The sequence below is a fragment of the Harpia harpyja genome, chromosome 6, assembly GCF_026419915.1.
Source record: "Harpia harpyja isolate bHarHar1 chromosome 6, bHarHar1 primary haplotype, whole genome shotgun sequence".
In the NCBI taxonomy this organism is placed as follows: domain Eukaryota; kingdom Metazoa; phylum Chordata; class Aves; order Accipitriformes; family Accipitridae; genus Harpia; species Harpia harpyja.
In genome coordinates, this window is record NC_068945.1 from 21,632,761 (window position 1) to 21,651,494 (window position 18,734).

General features: G+C 42.7%; 1 protein-coding gene across 1 annotated transcript in view; it reads right to left on the bottom strand.

Annotated features, from left to right (window-relative positions):
- Positions 1-238: 238 nt before the first annotated feature.
- Positions 239-18,734, bottom strand: part of AKR1D1 (aldo-keto reductase family 1 member D1) — a 35,557-nt gene continuing 17,061 nt past the window's right edge. Inside the window, exons 3-9 of the mRNA XM_052790351.1 lie at positions 14,412-14,528; positions 9,851-9,928; positions 7,455-7,577; positions 5,589-5,698; positions 4,937-5,102; positions 4,101-4,183; positions 239-405 (exon numbers count right to left, since the gene is read on the bottom strand). Of these exons, the coding sequence (XP_052646311.1) occupies positions 363-405; positions 4,101-4,183; positions 4,937-5,102; positions 5,589-5,698; positions 7,455-7,577; positions 9,851-9,928; positions 14,412-14,528 (720 nt within the window). The 3' untranslated portion in view covers positions 239-362. The remainder of the gene's footprint in view (positions 406-4,100; positions 4,184-4,936; positions 5,103-5,588; positions 5,699-7,454; positions 7,578-9,850; positions 9,929-14,411; positions 14,529-18,734) is intronic.

The window sequence follows — 18,734 nt, forward strand, 5'->3', positions numbered from 1 at the left end:
ATACTGCTGCGCATATACTAAAGCAGAACTTGTTTCAGATTCAGTGAAGAATGTGAGTGAAAATGATTTGGCTTGAACTAGTAAGCCTGTTTTCAAGAGGAATCTTCAGTTTTAACAGCTGTCAATTTTGAAGCTTCAGTGCTCAGGGTTAAAGCCTCCGAAGCCAAAACCAGAGATTCAATCAGTTAAATAGATTTGCTCTTCAGTAGCAATAAGAGACTGACAAGACAAGAGGAAGTAAATGTCATGTTTTTAATGCTGGTTTGAACAGTCTCCCATGAGGTCAAAGCACCAAACGCTGGGTCTCTTTCAGCGAAGCCTAATGGCACCAAGTTAGGAACCTGCCCAGACACACCTCGTTTTCAGTATTCATCGGTGAAGGGATACTCTGGATGGTCACGCCACCTGTGGATTGGTCAGATTGAACAAGTGAGCTTCTCGGGAGAAGCAGGGTATCACATCACTGAGGCAGTTGTCCTGGCCCTAGCAAACCTCTTCCTTGCGATATATAGGTGGCCTTCATGGAAGGCTCTTCTGCTTATTCAGAAGCTGTCTGTCCCGAATAATCTTCCCTGCAGATTTGGAAGCAAACCTGTGCATTTAAGGAGAGGACAGTGAAGGACCATTTTTCAGGCCTACAGACTGCATAGCTTAAGGACGGATGGGAAAAACCAACAAGAGTTTGGATGGCAGCTATTCTTGATATTTAACTAGGATTAGTAGAAGTGTTGTAGGGAAGGGGGATGGCTTCACTAGGTGTGCACTGTGGAAGGGGAAGACTTCTTTGTTCAGATGTTTAGAAAGACCCTCAGAAATAAGGGCTATATTTGAAGGAGAGGTGGAGACACCAGACACTACTACTTTGGCTTATGCACTTAGACCTGGCATGAACAGGTCTGGGTCTGGTATGGCGCTTTCTCCAAGCGGCTGCCATGTCTAGACTAGGTCTGGTTGTTCTCTAGCTCAGCCTAGATGTAGATGCTCTGCCAGGTTAACAGCACCAGTGGCAGAGAATTTACAAAGAAGCTTTTGGGGTGAGCCAGTTCAGGGGAGGAAGGAACGTTCATGGCTGCATACTATCACAGGTAGAGACACTTCAGGCTTTATTTTAAAAACTGCGTGCTCAGGGAAGATGCACAATCCAGAATTATTATAAAAGGCAAGAAGAAAATTTGCAGGGTCAACTGCAGGTGGAGAAAATAACACTGTGTCTGCCCATTACTGGCAGACTTGAGAGGTAGTTGTTTTTTTGTTGTGGCTTTTCTTGTTTGTTTGAGATGATGCTAAACCACAAGCCCTAGCTTGACAAACACTTTCCACTAGTAAAATCAAAACTTTCTGAAGAGCATTCTCAGGTGCACCATGGCAGCTGGCTGCCTTGCCTTACAGCAGAGCACAACAAATACTGGCATTTATCCCAGCTGTGAATCGTTCCAGTTTGGGAAGGATACATTTCACAATATTGAAGTTAACTAACTGGAAGGCATCAAACATTTTGAATTGGTTGTGTCAAAACATTTCATTCCAATATTCAGCCAAGCTGAAGTGTTTGTGCATTAACAGATTGAGTTGGTTCAAAAAAAAAAAAAAAAACAAGCCACAACACTTTGGCTTGTTTGGTTTCAGTATAATTTGACAGTGCCTGAGTTGCCAGTGTCATAATCTCTACTTTCCATCTATGGAGCATGCTTGCTAATCAGATCTCACGTGTTCAAAGTTCTGAGTCCTTTGAGTGAAAATGATTCACTCAGAGGAGTCAATGCAGCTTGGAATAAATGGTAAGGAAGAACATCTGTAGCAGAGACTGGGAGCACAAGATAAATCAAGCAGGCAGATTAACATAAAACTTGCTCAGCACAATACTTCTAGATTTCTCCAAGGGGTGAAGAAACCCTTTCACACTGAGATTTCCTGAAGTACTTGTATTTTTACAAAATTTCCATTTTCTGCTCAGATGCTTAACTTACTAACTCATTCCACTGATTGCAGCATCCTGTTTGTGTGGGCTTACTCACACCATCAGAACAACAGATTTGCACACAGTACCCATGGTAGCTGATAACTGGAAGAGCCAGAGGAAAGCTGGATTTTTCCATTCCTGCTAGCATTTGCATCATGCCATTTGAAGGTTTTGCTTGAAGTTGACTAACCAGAAGTCTTTCCGTATGATGGTTTGACTTTTTCAGATACATATTGCTGGATGAAATAAGAAATCTCTTTAGGCTGGTAACTCATCTGTTGCAGTGTCAATTCCAGACACGGCCTACTATGTGTTCTCACACTGAAGATATATGATTAGCTGCTCCTTACATGGCAACATCACTTTTCTGAGAAGGCATTTTTCACAGTTGCGGTCAGACTGTATTTAAGCATTTTCCCCAAACATGGCACTCCTGTGAAAAATAGAGCTGGCAATGTCCATCCTATGCATCCTTTTTTCCTTGTCCTCAGTAGCCTCCTGTGACCAAATTTAGTCTAATAAAGCAAAGCATTTAGTTTATTAGTTTTTGGATTAGTGACTTAGAAAGTTCTTTTCCTGTGGGCATTTGCATTCTTTAACTTTGCTTCTGGAAAAGGCTCTTGCATTTGCACCAAGGTTACGTTTCATGTATATACTCACTAAAAATTTAAATGGTGTTATAGCTCAACATAGCTATGAAAAAACCAAACAATTTCAAATACCAAAACACACAAGAATCTGCTAGGCCATTTGTGAGATGCCTTCTGGAACTAAGTGCTGCTAATTGATGGAAGGCTATTTTAAGTTTTCAGAAACTAAAGCTTCAGAGTACCTGGCTGAGCTTAAATGTGAAAGATGAATTCCATTATGATGCTTTTAACTTAGTTCATATTTCCTATCATATTTATGCAGCACGGTAAGTGCTTTATTTGTTCCTTTGAAACATTTCCCCAATCTTTTGAGCAAGTCAACATTTTAGAGTCCTATTGATGCTGCTATCCTGCTTTTCATTATTTTTAATGTTTGTGCACACTACAGTTTGGTAAGACACAGATAATCCGAGGTAACAAGAGAAATACATGGAAGTAAATCTAGCGTTTGGCTACACATTGACTGCCCTGAAAAGGGGAAAGCATAAAGTTTGGCCATAAACTGTAGGTGCTCTTAGGCTGAAGGAAAAACAAATGGCCTCATTATCTGGAAGAGGAGATGTTGCATCAGTCTGAGCCTTCTGGGGTAGCGCAGCCTTCAGGTGAAGCAAAACTACATTGGGTGATAAGCTTTACATCACAAGCAGCAGGAGATCAAGCCTTGTTAGTTCTCAGAAGAGATAATTAGGAAGTGGTCTAGCAGTCAAACAAGCTGCATGGTTTTCTGCTTTCCATATAAGAAGGTACAAATCAACATGACAGCAGGAGAGGGAGATTGCTGAAGAAGACCACGTCAGAGGAAAGGCCAAAATAAAGTTTCTGATCATTTGTGATCACCAAAATGTAACATCCTTTATGAGGAAGTTGGGTAGGTAAATTTTGATGTTCTGACCAAAGTATTAAGCGAGAAGGAGCAGAGCTCACCCTAAATTAGCCCTGTAGTCTCACGTAGCAGTGTTCTTAATTCTTAGCCTTCCACATGGCAATTTAGGACAAGTTGCCTCTGGAAATGCTAGGTTTATAATCCATAAGCCATTGTACTCGAGCAGCAACATGGCTTGCTGAGCACTGGAAATGAAGGTGAGAAGAAGGGGAAAGACAAAGGAGTGCTCCTATTTGAATTTCAGCTCTGATATCCACACTGCTAGACAGGGGCAATGCTACACCTTGTCAGTGGCTCAGACTGTCATTACAACATATAGCAGAAAGTGTTTAAGGAGGTGGAGCAGAAATGGAATAGTTTGATACAGTCACTTTCTACTAGCTGGGCTTTTGACATTTGAGCTGTAAGCAAGTATTGCACACTTATTTTTTTGCAATGGGTCCAGGAGCATACTCAGGTTGCATTAAAGACCTCCCATATATAAGCCTTACCTTAAAATAAGGTTGTTCATACCAAAATTAATATTAAAAGGAAGTGATTTTTTTCTTTAAGTATTCTGAAAAGACAGGAATGTTCTGTGAGGATCTAGGATTCCTTCTGGACTTACATTAACAGTTCCACATAACGAACATTTTTGTTCAGGGCTTCAATTTCTTTCATCTCTTTCTCAGTGAGGGAGAAGTCAAAGATCTAATGGAAGGAGATGTTAGGAATAAGTTAGCATTTCTTGTCATAATCAACATTCATATATTCCAGATTTCAGAAGTACAATCTCCCTTCCTCCCCCGTCTCCCCCACAAATCGGTACTTGCTTGCATTTATAGGAAAGTCTTGAGGACATGAATAAGTGCAGTCACTTTTGCAAGAAGAGAAAGGTAGTCTGTCAAGTACTGGGTGACCAGCTTTGAAAGCAATACATTGGCAGGGAAAGCAGGGAGCAGTGTGGGTACCAAGTACTGCAAAGGACATGGGAACAAATTTTTCATCTTACTTGGGTGTGGTGGTTGAGCCAGATGCTTTCGGGTGGTGTGGTTATGAGCCTTTCTGGCATACCTGTGTGCATCAACCCTTCCCTAACAAAGCTGCCCCATACCTGAAGACTGGGCAGAACAAGTCAGTCATTCCTGAACACCTACAGCCAGCAACCTTGGGCTGCTGACCTACTGAATTACTGCATCTTGCTTGTGCTGTTCACTGCAGAAACTCGTGCGCTGGGATGCACCACCAGCTGGAACTTTAGCTACTCCAGAGGGTTAAAACCCACCAAAATTTCCTCTCTACTTTGCTCTATTATTGTCATATCATGGTACCGTTCAGTGATGGGTACAAAAAGCATCGAATGTGGCAAAGCTTGACGTTGGTCAAGTCTTATGTCTGCAGAAAGAAATGGGAAAATCACCTTCTACAGGGGCTAAGCCATGCACCATTGGAGTACAAGTTTACCTGGAAATTCTCTCTGATGCGTTGTGGATTGAAGCTTTTTGGGATAACCACCACCCCTCTCTGGATGCTGAAACGCAAAGCAACCTGTGCAGCTGTCTTGTTGTACTTTTTGCCAATGGCATTCAGCACAGGATCCTTCAGTAAAGGAGGGGAGGACACATTTACCCTGGAAGAAAATTGGAAAAAAAGAAAACCGAAAAAACCTCCTTATCTTTAATGTCAAAACATAGAGGAATCTACCTCTTTGTGGACAGAATACTGCACCTTTTTGACAAGTAGTCAAAAGATGGGAGAAAAGCTTTGGCATTTAGGTAGATGGGCTGTCAAAGGCAACTTCCTATGTGATCTCCTAACGTTGACTTAGTTTCTACTTCCTCATCTAAGCGTCAACATACCCAGTTACAGACACTTGCGTTCTGTTAGAGGAGACCTAAGGTGACCTCCTATACAGACACCTGGCATTTTTTTGATGACAGCACTTAGCATGAGTGTTGGTGAGTTTACATTCACAACAGTAACACTTACACACTGAAGTTCAAAACTACTGTGAAAAATGGGGACAAAGGTATTTTGCACAGAGACCCAGCAATGGAGAAGTATTATTCTTTTCCTGGATATTGTCCTTCTTTTAGAAAGTAACATGGGGACTTACCATGTTTCATCCCTTGAGGTTCCCAATGGGCTGTACCCAACAATAACAATGTCATGTTGTCTGCAAAATTCTAAGAGTTTGGGTTGGGTGAAATAGGGGTGGCATTCGACCTACAAGAGTAACGTAGAAAGAATAATTAATCAATAGGACTAGATACAGAAGCAGATGGTACCCCAATATTTGTGGGAGCTACAGACAAGGTGATGCTGTCAGGAATGGATACATGTAATTTAAGGAATAGGGAAACTCAATCTGTGGTTACTGTTCTAATTGTACATTGCTGGGTGATGGATTTTTTTTTTTTTTTCTGGTGGACAGCAGATCAACATCTGTGATTATAATTTGGCCGCAGGGAATTTTTGTTGAACCCCAGTGGAAAGGTGGCAATAAGTCAGGGGGATGGAGGTGAGGCAAGCTCACTAGAGAAGTAGGCTGAGAAGGCAAAGCACCTCATGTGGGTCAGATCTTTGTTTCTCTGCCCCTTGCATTCAGGATGACTAATCTGATGTTGGTTTTAGGGGGAGTGTTGGCATAAGCTGTCCCAGATAGAAAAGTGAGGGGGGGATACGTAAAAGGTGAGACATCTCTATAATGGTTACGACCTTGTTAGAACCTCTGCCCTCCCACATTGCACTGTTCCCTTACAGGCAGGGATTTTCTGGCTGTGCTCTGTCTCTGGGAAAGGGATGTCTACAAGGTGACAGAGCAACCACTGTTTGCAGGCAGTCTGAAGCTAGCTGGCACATCTGTGCTTGCTGGCTAGCTGCCCTAAGCTGGGCTTAATCTTTTGCCTGGTTTTCCTCAACCCCAGGAAGCAGCAGCAGCAATGCTCAGTGCAGTCTTAGGGGCGCGCCAGAAACAGCAATTGCATTTTGCACCCGCTGAGCATGTCAATACCAGTGAAGCGTGCTGGAATTTCTTCCTCTCACAGGCTGCCTTTCCCTGCAGGCCAAGGACAGAAATGAAAGCTATGGCCAGCTGCCCTGCCCTGCCCCATGTCAATCCCAGCCCTCCCGGCCACGCAGCGAGAGTGGGAAGTTGCTCCCAGTTGGTCTCTGGCCTCTTCTCTGATACTGCTAATGTGGATATTCGTTTGTGCCAGATGAGTCAGAAGATTTCTAGGAAATGCAGTGACCTGCCAAATTCCAGCGCCAAAGGTATTGGGCATTCAGGTGGGTCGCTGCCACTTACCCCCTTCTCTGAGCCCCGCTACTGTAATTCAAGTCAGACATGCCTATCATCTTCATGGGCTTGTTCAGCTCAAGTCTGTTGCTTAATGGGGTCTCCTCTTTAATTTAGGTTTTTCTCTAACTCTTACTGATGTCTTATAGGAAAGGCACAAGAGAGCAAGTACAGGAAATTTAGGAGTTACTTCTAATGTCTTTTAAACTTGGGAAACTTAGAGTGCCTCAGGATTCCCGATACTTAGGGTTGTTTTGGTTCAGTGTTAGCTGAGGTAGACATGGCTTCATTGAGGACTAGTTAGCTCTGAATGGTTTATCTTGGGAATTTTTTGGACTTGAAGTAAGGTCCATGGCAGAGATTTAAGATCTGCATTGACTCAGCATTCAACCCTGTTACGGAGCTTTGGCACAGAGGCACCAGTTTTATAGTCCTGGAGCAGGAACTGAGGAGAACGATCGTTCTAGCGCCTTCAAATATTTACCTTTAGCCTAGATAGGATGAATAATATTTTCAAGGTAGAAATGGAAGTGTAGCAGTATGGAGGGCAGCATCTATGGCAAAGCATACGTCACCTTTCTGCACACGGTGGCTTAGGCTACATGTTGCCTCTGCGTTCCCTACAGGGCAGTGGCACCGTGGCAGGCACTGCCCTCACCTTGCAGGGTTGCCCCAACCTTGTACCTGGTTGCTGACAGGTTTGTACTTAAGTCCTGGCTTGTTCAGGATCATCTCCAGCTGCCTGCGGTTGAAATTGGATACTCCGATAGACTTTGCCAAGCCTGCATCTTTACATGCTTCCATAGCCTGCAAAGTAAGCAAAGACCAGTGGAGTCCCACATGTTGAGTTGATTCCTTGGAGCATGTGTTTAGAGATAGGTGGAAGATAGACCATTCTTGAGACTGCAGAATAATCTTTCCTGCAGCAGAACTAATAGCTCTATTAGCATGAGGGCTGGTGCTGTCCCGCTATTCTAAACTCCATTCCCATGTGGACTCACCTTCCAGACCAAACCCTAATATTTTACACCTCCTGTGAAAGTAGAATTTGTCTGGAGAGCAGAAAGATTAATCTGAGATATAGATAACTAAGTGCCAGACATGTGCTGTCAAAGAGTTTTGCTTACTTTATGCTGCTTTAGCACTGCCTCGAAGCTGGAGAAGGGAGGGTAAACAAAACAGATTGCTTTCCTGATAAGTCAATTTATTCCTTTTGATTGTATGACAGTTTTTCATATGAAGCCTCTATCCAGTGATATCCCCTAAATATCTGGCAAGGCACATCACAAAACCAGCACAGAATACTTCCAATACAGTATAAAGTAGAAAAAAAGGGGGGAGAGAGGAATTCTAAATATTCTGCACTTCAGACAAATCCTAACAGCTGAGAAAAGCCTTACGAATACTGCATATGAATACATGCCCTGGTCTTCATTAGCTTCATCTGCTGGGTTGTTAAGGGGAAAGAGGGTCTTTTCCTACGGTCTTCCCCTTTGCTCCCAGAAACTCTGCACACAAATGATTCAGTGCCTGTTTGAGGCAGAGCAGAACGCACCGTGGAGCTGGATGCCTCTCCTGCTGGTTTTGTTATTCCTTTGTGCCTCACAGGAGCTGAAAGCAGGGAGGTAAGAGGCACCGTGTATTTGATGACCTCTAGTTGGCCTCATATGCTTTGTATCACTCAGTGACAAGTCAGCAAATACAGTCATCTGGAGCCATTTTTGCCTGCTAGCACCATACGGAGAGAGTAAAGTTATCTGGATTGAGTTTAGCCAATTTTATTTAGATTGATGTTATTATTTGCAGGCACTCACCACCACCTATTTTTCTCTTGGCTTATTAGCTGAAGAGAGCGACCTGCTGCAATATATCCTTTACAATAAGCACCAGCTTGAAGGTAAAAACATAACAGTGTTCGGACTGCTGTTGCTTGCAACGTTTGAGCAACTAGCCTGTGAAATAGAGGACTGAACTGCATCAGTCAAAGACAAGGGTAACATAAACAGCTAACGTGGATGTCCTTGTTCCCCCTGAGACCCAGCCTGCGTGGCTCAGCAGCCAGGGGAAAGCCTAAGCCCGCTCCAGGCTCTTTCCCACTCTGAACTTTCACTCAGAATTTCACCCATTCTCCATCTTTATCTGCTGCACCTCGAGTAGAGCTAAACTGAGACATGGCTATCTGGCTCTGGATGGTGCAAGCTGAAGCGAAGCCTGTAGTAGCCCATGTTATCACTCCTGGTGTGAACTGGGCTGAATCAGTGATGCTTTTGCAGCAGACCTGGTGGAGCTGACCAGCTTTGGCCATGAATTAGAGTGTCCAAGGCTTCGAAAGGTGGGAACATGAGGAGACTGCTAATCTCACTTTCTGCCTCACCTGAGATCCTGAAGCCAAGTGGAAGCAGGCTTAAGGATTCATCTGGCTATAGGACTAGAGCACATCACAAATTTAGGATGCAAACTTTCAGGCAAATGCTACTTCCCTTCAAGCTTTCTTAGAAGAAAAACCTTGTGTTCTCATCTGATAATAAAATTTAGAAGTGAGTGAACTTGTTCTGATGGCAAGGGTTTTGGTTTTGGGTTTTTTTTTCTTGTTGTTTTTTTTTTTTAATCTGTTTGGGGTTTTTTTGGTTTTGTTTTTTGTTTTTTGTTTTTTTGGGGTTTTTTTATGGTGAGCTGTAGGGAAAATTCTGGTTTTTTTTTTTCTTGAAGGTGAAAAGCTTGCTTTTTTTTTGAGCATTTCTTAGGGCTCCAACTTTCTCCTGCTGTAAAGATCTGATAAAGAGGAGAGATTGGTAAAAACCTACAGATACCTCAACTAGCAAATGTAGAGTGCACTCTGAAAGAAGGAATGTGGATGTCAGATATTTCAACAATGTTTTATTTTGTTATAAAACTAATTAAGTGATAGCAAAAAGCAACATCCTTAGGGATAGAAGTAAAATTTATCCATGGAGCTAGTAGAATTTGATCCATTTGCCCTGTCAGTATGCTTCAGCTCTGTTTATGAAGGCCACAAGTAAAACTGAGAATGAGGGTCTGTGTTTTTAAAGTGTATATGGATGGATGTTGTGTTTGCTTACCTCCCAAGTGGCACATAAGTCTGTCTCATGGTAGATAATTTTTCCATTTTCATCTTTTGGGTAGATTGCATCTCCAGGCTGAAAAGTAAAACCACACTTTTGTGCTTTAAAGAAAAATTTTCACTTCTTAGGGCAAAGATTTTTTCCACAGACTCTGTTTCTACTAGCAAACAAACAAACAAAAAAATTCAAAAGCTTTCTGAAACACCCTGAGTTCAACAGGTCATTCATGCTGGGCTTACCACATCCTCCACTGCTAGATCATCCTTGGATACACTTCTGAACTGTCACATGAGCGCACACTCAGGACTTCCTGGATGGCCTTGTTTTTCAATAAACTTTCAACTTTTACGTTATGGCATCCAAAGGACTAGTTTCCTTCCAAAGGGCTGGGTTAGAGTATCAACCTGTATTCTCTTCCACTTCTTCCCTCCTTTCTTCCCAGCCCTTTCCCTGATCCTGCTGCTCTTCTAGGCACCTGGGAAGAGTACAAGTTCAGTCTAGCTCCCAACAGTTGGAGGGACCATTTCCAAGAGCTACTCACTACTAGTAAAGGGCTATGTGTGTAGCTATAGTACAGGCTGTGGAGCTCTTAACTGCATTATCCACCTTTCTGTGGGCACTAGGAAATCTTTCTTCCTATCTCTGTACTGTATAAACAAGACTTCAGAGATGAGTTATGAGCTGATCTCACGAGCACAGCTTTCTCTTATTTGCTGGTCATTTCACTGCTGTTGCAGGCAATGCATTAACACCTCCCTCCCTTTTGTCTGATCACAATTTCACTTTTTATAAAAAAAACGCTTCAGCGTTTTTTGACATTTGATCTGACTGCAAACTGCTACATTTCAAAGGCCTGGGTACAAGATGTTGACATGGTAACTCCTCGGGAACACGCAGCTGTGACTAATATGATCAGTAACTGGCACCTCCCAATTCAGTCAAGAAGTTCAAATTCAAGTCATTTCATGGGAAAAATGAGACTAAGGAAAACACAACCTCAGATTTCAGAGGCCAAAGTCTAAGTTACAGTCATAAGCCTGTCTCCTTCAAATGTGCTGGTTTTCCTCAATGAATTCCACTAAGATGACTTGTTGCCTTTGTGGCTGTGACTTGCTGAAAAAAACCCCCAAAACCCAGTCTTGACTAGAAGGGGGTAGGTGGCTGTTGGGTATAGTTCTCTAATATAAGGCAAACTGTTTGTCATCATAACTTGAGGTGGAGAAGCCCTATTTACAAAACCACCCCACAGTATTTTGGAACAAATCATTCATCCCCATGATATCCCAGAAGACTCTCCAAGGACTGCAAGCTCAATGCATAGCAGCTGGACTTTGTGTTCAGGTGATGAGTCTGCATTCAAGACCTTTTTACTCTGTTCTGCTTCTAATTCATTAACTTCTGTTCAACATTACTTTTTTTATAGTAGCCAATAGGCAGCAATTGCATTAGCTAATTTATCATCCCCCCATTTTCCTCTATTTCTATCACTTGTGTTCTAAAAAGCAAACAAAATCAGGATGAGTGGTGCTTGAAGATGAACTTATCTTGACTGAGATAAGTGGTGCCAGCTATTGTGGATTTTCAGCTATTGTGGATTTGATCCTCCTGCCTCCAGGGAACTGCACAAGGTGTTGAAGTAGAGTTGTCTCTGCTCAATAGTCTCCAGGCAATACTTTCTCTGCCAAGCTACCTTCTTTTTATGCCAGGGAGTTCCTGAATGGAAGAACTGTCTGCAGTTGGATAAAGAGGGATAAAGTGCTGAGAGAAAGGCAGTGTTTTGATGGTGACAGGATGGTGGTTACTAGGTCTTTGAAAAGGTCTGAAAGAAGTTGGTCATATTTCTCAGCTTTGAGTTCTCATGGACTACACCTCACCAGTCATTCCCACAAATGCTGTTCTCTTCTCTTGCAGTTCTCTTGGAGATAGCCATGCACCTTAGACTGAACGTAGGGTGGCTTCCTACCATGCTGCCATATGAGCACTGAAGTAAGTGGGACAACACTGTACAGTCACCGCCACTATGCAGGGATCACATCGTATCATATCATGTTCAAAGTCTGGAGGCACTCCAAAAGCTACCAGATGACTCACTTGCATATTTAAAGCACAGTGGTTGGTAACCACTGAGAGGAAAAGCCCTGCTCCCATTTTAATAATTTCCTCACCAACACAGATGCAGGAAGACAGGTCTGTACATCCCATCGTGTTCCCAAAATGGTCTTTGACAAGCAGGCTTTCTCAAGACAGCAATTTTAACAACTTGTGAATGCCTATTGTATGAACAGAAGGCAAAGGAAGTCAAATAGTGAGGCCATTAGTCTGTTTTGATTTGTTCTCTTAAAATGACAAAATGATACTTGGCTGAGACTTGCTCAATGTAAGGCTTTCCTGCTAGATCACAGAATAATTTAGTTGGGAGGGATTTGGAGATCATTTAGTGCACAGATACCTGCTTCCTGATGGATGAGTGATCTGAGCAATGCCCCCTAGAAAACCTGCCAGGGGGTATGAGCTCCCCAGGCAGAGGGCACGTGGTGGAGCGGAGGAGACCCCTTCCTGCTGGTCATCTGCCTTGCTAGGGTAGAGGGGCTGAGCACCACCACTGGGCTAAGGGGAGGAAGGACAAAAGTCCTGAATGGGGAATCTGCATGAGGGAAAAACAGGGAGTTGTGGGCTAATGTTGGTAGGCCAGTGAATAATGTCACCCCAGATGTCAGCCATTCTTGATCCACCCAAAAGTGCTGGCATGGTGGGGCTTTCCTCCTCTGAGCGGTGCTCTCTGAAAACAGATTCCTCTTACTCTGTCTAAAAGCCCCTGTAACAGCTTGCACCGCTGGCTTCTGCAGGGGCATGTTTCTTACCGGTTTCAGACTGGGACTGTAAATTTTGTCTCAAGTACTTCACTGGTTTCAAGCAAAGACTGCTTTTGCTAGAAGGCTTTTTGCGAGACAGGAAAGCACCAACGTTTGCAGACTAGGGCAGAGTAGGGGTTTGTTAGCCTTACACTTGCACGCTCCTCACCAAAGGCAAGCATCGCATGCGGGATGGGTGTATTTGCGAGAAAGGGAGCAAAGGAAGGAAACCGGTCACGACTGCAAAAGGGTGGGGGTTTTCCTTTTTGTATTTGGCACAGAAAAATGTATATTTTTCAGGCAGAAGGCGACTTCTTTTTTTCTCTCCTCTCACAGGGGACGTGAATGAATCTCTAGGACTGCTACTCCTTTAACAACTCAGATTGTTGATACAGGCCTCAGGGAGTCAGATGTACATTACTTTAAAGCCAGCTGTCTATATCTTTATATTGTGAGACAATGACCTTCGCTGTGTGGGAGAATGAACTACTAGCGAATACAAACACAGACAAAGGGAAACAGGAAATTGAAAGTGGTGGGAAATTTTTAACAATGTACCCAAAAGGATTCCATACATGGGACCATATAAATAGTTTTAATATCTGAGTCCAGTTACTTCTATACAGGTCTTAATGGGATATGGCTTCCTTGGGGAAAAAGGAACTGAAGGTCTAAGGTGATTGCTTCATTGGTAAATTGCTTCCTATCTGATGCTTCTGGCAGTTTGGAGTCCGTAGTAGAATATAATTTTAATAATCAGAGAACTACCTTCCTTGCAAAAAGAGGCCAGTTTAGAGCTTAAACATCTCACAGAAACAATTAGCCAGCTAATTGCATGACTCTATTCTCTCTAAGAAAAAGGATTTAATTGGTTCAAAACCACTTAAATATGTTTTGAACCTTGTTCTTCTAATTTCAGTATTATTTAATTTGCCTTTATATCATGTACTTGCAGAGAAAAACTGTAAAGCAAGGTACAAATGGCTGTGAAACCAGAAAGTTTGGGGACTTCTGAGAGCTTGTTGCAAGGGAGGCATGCAGCTCTGATGTGAGCTCCTTGCATTCAAAGGTTTTGGCTACAAGTTGCCCAGAGCCAGCAGTCTGAAGGAATATCAGGCTTTAACTTTTGAGTGAAAGATGGACAACCCATGTCTGGGATCAGCTGTGATCTACTGAAGTTGTCTGAGAGGAGCACTGGAATTAAGGAGATTATGATCATAACCACGATTTGCCCAGTGGCTTTAATACTACTGAGGCTATTCGGGTTTTGGGACAGAGTAAGGAAATCAACTTGATGGCTTTTCCCTCTTTCCCTCTCCCTTCCAAACTCTGCCCCAAGCCCTTCGCTGCTTTGTATAACCACTTTCCTCCAGTGACTCCCTCTTCATGGCTCAGAGAGGATTAAGACACATGTCCTGCTTCAGCTACAGTAATTCTTCAGCACAGGGAGTGTTCAACCCCAGTTAGATGACCTGTCCTTCTAGTGGAGAGACCCCATGCAACAGCTGTCAGTAACTGTTTTCACACCACCTATAAGCCTCTCTTTGTGTGGGTAGTGCACAGAAATGTATGCATGCAGTGTATATCAAACATTATCTGGCCAAGGTACTATTTTCAACATGGACTGGAAGCTGCAAGGAAGATGCTAGATGGAGACCTTGGGTCAAGCCAATCATGCACTTTTTTCAGGCAATTTTTCTTTTTACCTTGAAAGCCATTGGCAGCTCAATAATGTAGAGGTCAACGTAGTCCAGCTGCAGGATCTTCAGGGTTTTCTCCAGCGTGGGACGCACCAGCTCTGGGGGGTGGCAGGTATTCCACAGCTGGGGAGGCAAGCACAGGCTCTTTTTTGGGTGCCAAGAGGAACAGTAAGCATCCTCCAGCTGACACCCCATCCACACACACACACACACACACACTCTTGTCCTTCTGACAGAGCCAGTTAAGCACAGTGCAAAGACATTGTGGTCTACATCACTGCAAGACAAAGGTGAGGGGCATTACCCTGTCCTCTGCCAGAGGCAGATGTAGAGGTTAAGGCAGGAATCCTTGCCCAGGACTGCCCCAGTAAAGCCATTACATGTTTGTTTATTACAAGACAGGTTCTTCTGAGTTGAGTATATTGCAAACTCTTGCTCAATGAACTTAGGCAGATTCCTTTTGTTTTCTGAGCTTTCCAAGCATATGCTTTCACTGGAAAACTTTGTTCCCACAAGGAATCTGTGGTCAGTTTTATGCTTGAAGGCAGAAGCTCAGATCACGTGAGTTAGCTGTTGAACAGCCAAGCACCCGGCACAAAGAGAATCTTTTGGTTTTCTCCTGTGGTCATGGAGCCTGAGTGACTGCCTGACCTAAGGAGTTTTAATTTATACCGCCCCCCCTCACTGAGAGATGTATTGTTTAGTTACTGTAATGCAGGTGTGACTAGTTAAAGCACAGCCTTTTCAGCCTCTTTAGTCACAACTGCTTCCTTGGGGGGTTATGCCCTGAGGTTGCTATAGAGTGTGCTTAGTTGATTAGTTTTCAGCACTGTCTCTAACTGAACTCTGCTGATGCAAATCTCTTGCAAGAATAAAACCATAGCATGGTAATTAGTAACCAAGAGCTCTTTGCAAACTGATTGCTGCAGTTAAAATTGACAAAAATCAGAATTAACACACAATAGAAGGTTTAAAGTGCCATTTGTTTGCACACAATAAGCTGGGCTATTTTATCTTCTTTTTTCAATGCATAAAACTGACATGTGGAGTCATGTTGAGGTTTTTGGCACCTTTATTGGCTGGAAAAATCTGCTGTTTGTTGGTACGGTCATTGCCTAGCCAGTTCTGCTACCAAAGCTGGCAGTTACCACATGCCAACGTATAGAATGAAGTCATTCTTGAGACACGAAACACTTGAATTGCCATTTTCAGGAGAAGATAATGATTATAGGTGTCAAAGGACATAGCCTGGGTAAGTTTTAAAGTATTTCAGATGTTTGGTTTTTTTAAACTAGATTATTGTTTTCCTGGGGAATAACTATCTGCACAGTTCTGCCAGCAGAGGCAAGGACACGTTATCTTGAAGTTCAGTTGTATTGAGAGCAGCATGTCTGACCCCTGCCCTAAGCTGACAAACCAAAACAGGGTTTGGCACCTGGAAATTCATACTAGGCCTTCTGCAGAGTTTTAAGCTGTTCCACTGGATTTCCTGAAAGCCTTCGGCCTGGGTGGTTATTAAGCATTTTACATGTAAAATAAGATGTTGTTTTGGACTTCAATATAGGTAAGGAAATGAGTCTGTATACCCTTCATGTTTACTTTGTTTCGTTACTGTGTTTTAGAAATTTAGTGACCTGAGGTATGTTGATAGTTTAGAAGCAGTTTTTCCGAGCGCCCTTTCTAGTCCAGTGCTATTGAGCTCAGTACTTGCCAGTGAATATACTTCTCTTTAAAAAAACTGCAGAGGTTCTAAAGAAACAGCCTTTAGAAATAGCAAACATTTGTACTATGTTAATACATAGATGCCATGGAAACTTAAGAGTTTCATAACTGTTTTCATGATTTGTACAAGTTATTGTATTATCTACCTAAGTAGAACCCATGTAGACGTTTGAGCAGTCAAAGCTGCCAGCTGGCTTTGGCATTTCAGGACACCACATTTCTTGGAAATGTTACTTCTAGTTTAATGAAAGAAATATCCTGGGATGAAAGAGGAGACCAAAAAGGTCTTGCTATATAAGCCAAGTGAGATGTTGGCAGTTGATATAAAACCTCTAAAATTTCTGGATGCTGAGCTGCCCTGCCTGATCAGCCAGCCAGCAGCAAGAGCCAAGTGCAAGTGCTGAGGATTTCAACTGGCAGATGCAGCCCAATTGCACCAAGTCACTATTCCAGTAACACTGCCACTTGGCGGGGCTGTTCTTGTCAGTCCCTGCTGATGGACCAGCTTTCAATTTGCATCATCTTTGTTTAAGGAAAGATCTGCAGGAGGGGCTTGAATCTGAAGGGTCTCGGGAATTTTCAGTACTTCTGATGTCAGTAAGGCTGAAAACAAAACCAACTTTTGTTGTGCATACTGCTTACAAGAATGGTCTGCTGTATCTGCCGTGTTTCCCAGAAGATGCAACAGTTCATATCAGTCAGTTACCAATCGATGGCTGATGTATCTACCCGTGGCTTGATACTTGCCTGTAGTTCAGAAGATATGTAAGTCTATGAGGTACATAAAGCTAAAGATACATAAGCTCATAAGGCAAGGGACATCCAGTCCCACTCCTCATGGGAAGTTCAGAACTGCTGTGAAAATGTTCAGTGAAACCTGTGAAAATTCTGGATTGTGATGGATTGAATTGGTTGCAGAATATTTTCCACTTCTGCCTTTGAACTCCTTAAAGACTACAGAGATGCTCTAATGAACTATCACCCTGAGTGCCTGAAGTTTTGTCAAGCACAAACAAGACACAACAGAAAGATAAATCCACATGTGTCCCATCTCACAGTCACAAAACAAGCTGGAACCACAGGTGTTGACTCTCATGGTACTGTGCGTTGCAGCCCTGTGGCTTGCAGGATCTGCAGTTTAGGGAACAACTGAACTTAACAATCAAGAAATCAAATGTAGTTTCACAGAGGGCTCAATGTTTAAGTAGTGATTATCAACTAGGAAAATCATCTAATGATTAGATCAGACAACTGAATATAGAAAGGCTTAATAAATAAGGTAAGTTTGGAAATTTTACCAAGAGAGCACTTTCACAGAACCTAAAGGTTTATGGGAAAATAAACTGCAGGGGAAGCAGTTGGGAAAGTTAAAAGACTCAAAATTGTTAGGACATCTGGTTCTAACATTTTGGCACAACTTTGTGGTTTTGATTTGAAATATTACTGGTAATTTGCAGTAATGAAACTATAAAGCAGTTGTAACAAAACGTTTTGACCAATCCAAATCAACATAGTTGGCATATAAGAGCCTGAGAGACTACCCTGATAAAGGTGGAAAATTTGATGACGTGAAGCTTTTCTCAGGATGGCAAGGTTGTTACCAGTAGAACCAAGCAGGGAACTTGGAAAAGAGTTGCATATTTTACAGATTGTAAATTGCTGTACTTGGAAATTGGTCTATAGCTGCTGAAAATCCACTTGGTCTGCAAACTACCCAATCCAAAGCTTAGTTTCCCAGATCATAGAGCTTAACTAAATTTCTCACAGTAAAATGGGCCTTTTATCCCATGGGATCTTTCACTCTAGGAACCGTGGTATTTATTTCCAAGGCTGTTGAGTAACTTTTGTGGATTATGGCTTATTTGGGAAAGGAGAAAGGGAAAATATGAAGCTGATATGTTCAAAGAAGCACTGCAGGAAGGGGAACTTGAGGCCATAAACTCCATTAGAAACTGAACAGGCACCGTGAATTTTCTGGGGCCATCTGATCTTTATTCTGCAATGTGCAATGAGCTCGCTCTCTCTTATACCTGGGATATAGTCACTGTAGTTGTAACAGCTTTTGTCAGACACTTCATTGGACATGGAATTTCATTCTTCTACAAGAGAATCCACTCTTACAGCTAAGACTTTAAAGCATTAACTAGCTCATGCATTACTCCAGCCTCGTTGCTCTAGAGCAGAAGTGTGATGACATCTTCTCTCCAAGTAAGTTGATCCATCATCCTAGAACTTTTTAATGACAGGTGATACAGTAACTAAGGGTGTAGTTTGATGAGTAATTTTCTGGCAGTAGTACTGATGTAAGCACTTGCTGTTCTCCCATACACAGACACTTGCATGCACGTGCTTGCTCCCACCCCTTTCATTGTGCAATCTCACGGCAAACCTGTACGGGGAGTTGCTCTAACAGAAAATAACTCATTTGCAGGCTCATTGTCCAGATCGGGCTCTGTGTGTGACTATCCAAACGTGCATGCCGGCACAACACGTGGGACAGTAACAGCTTAGGCAGCACCACTGAGTGTAGCAATGGTCTAAACTTGCAGGTACCTACAATACTAGACAGAATGGATGTTGCATGGTTCCCGTTGCCAACAGAGCTTT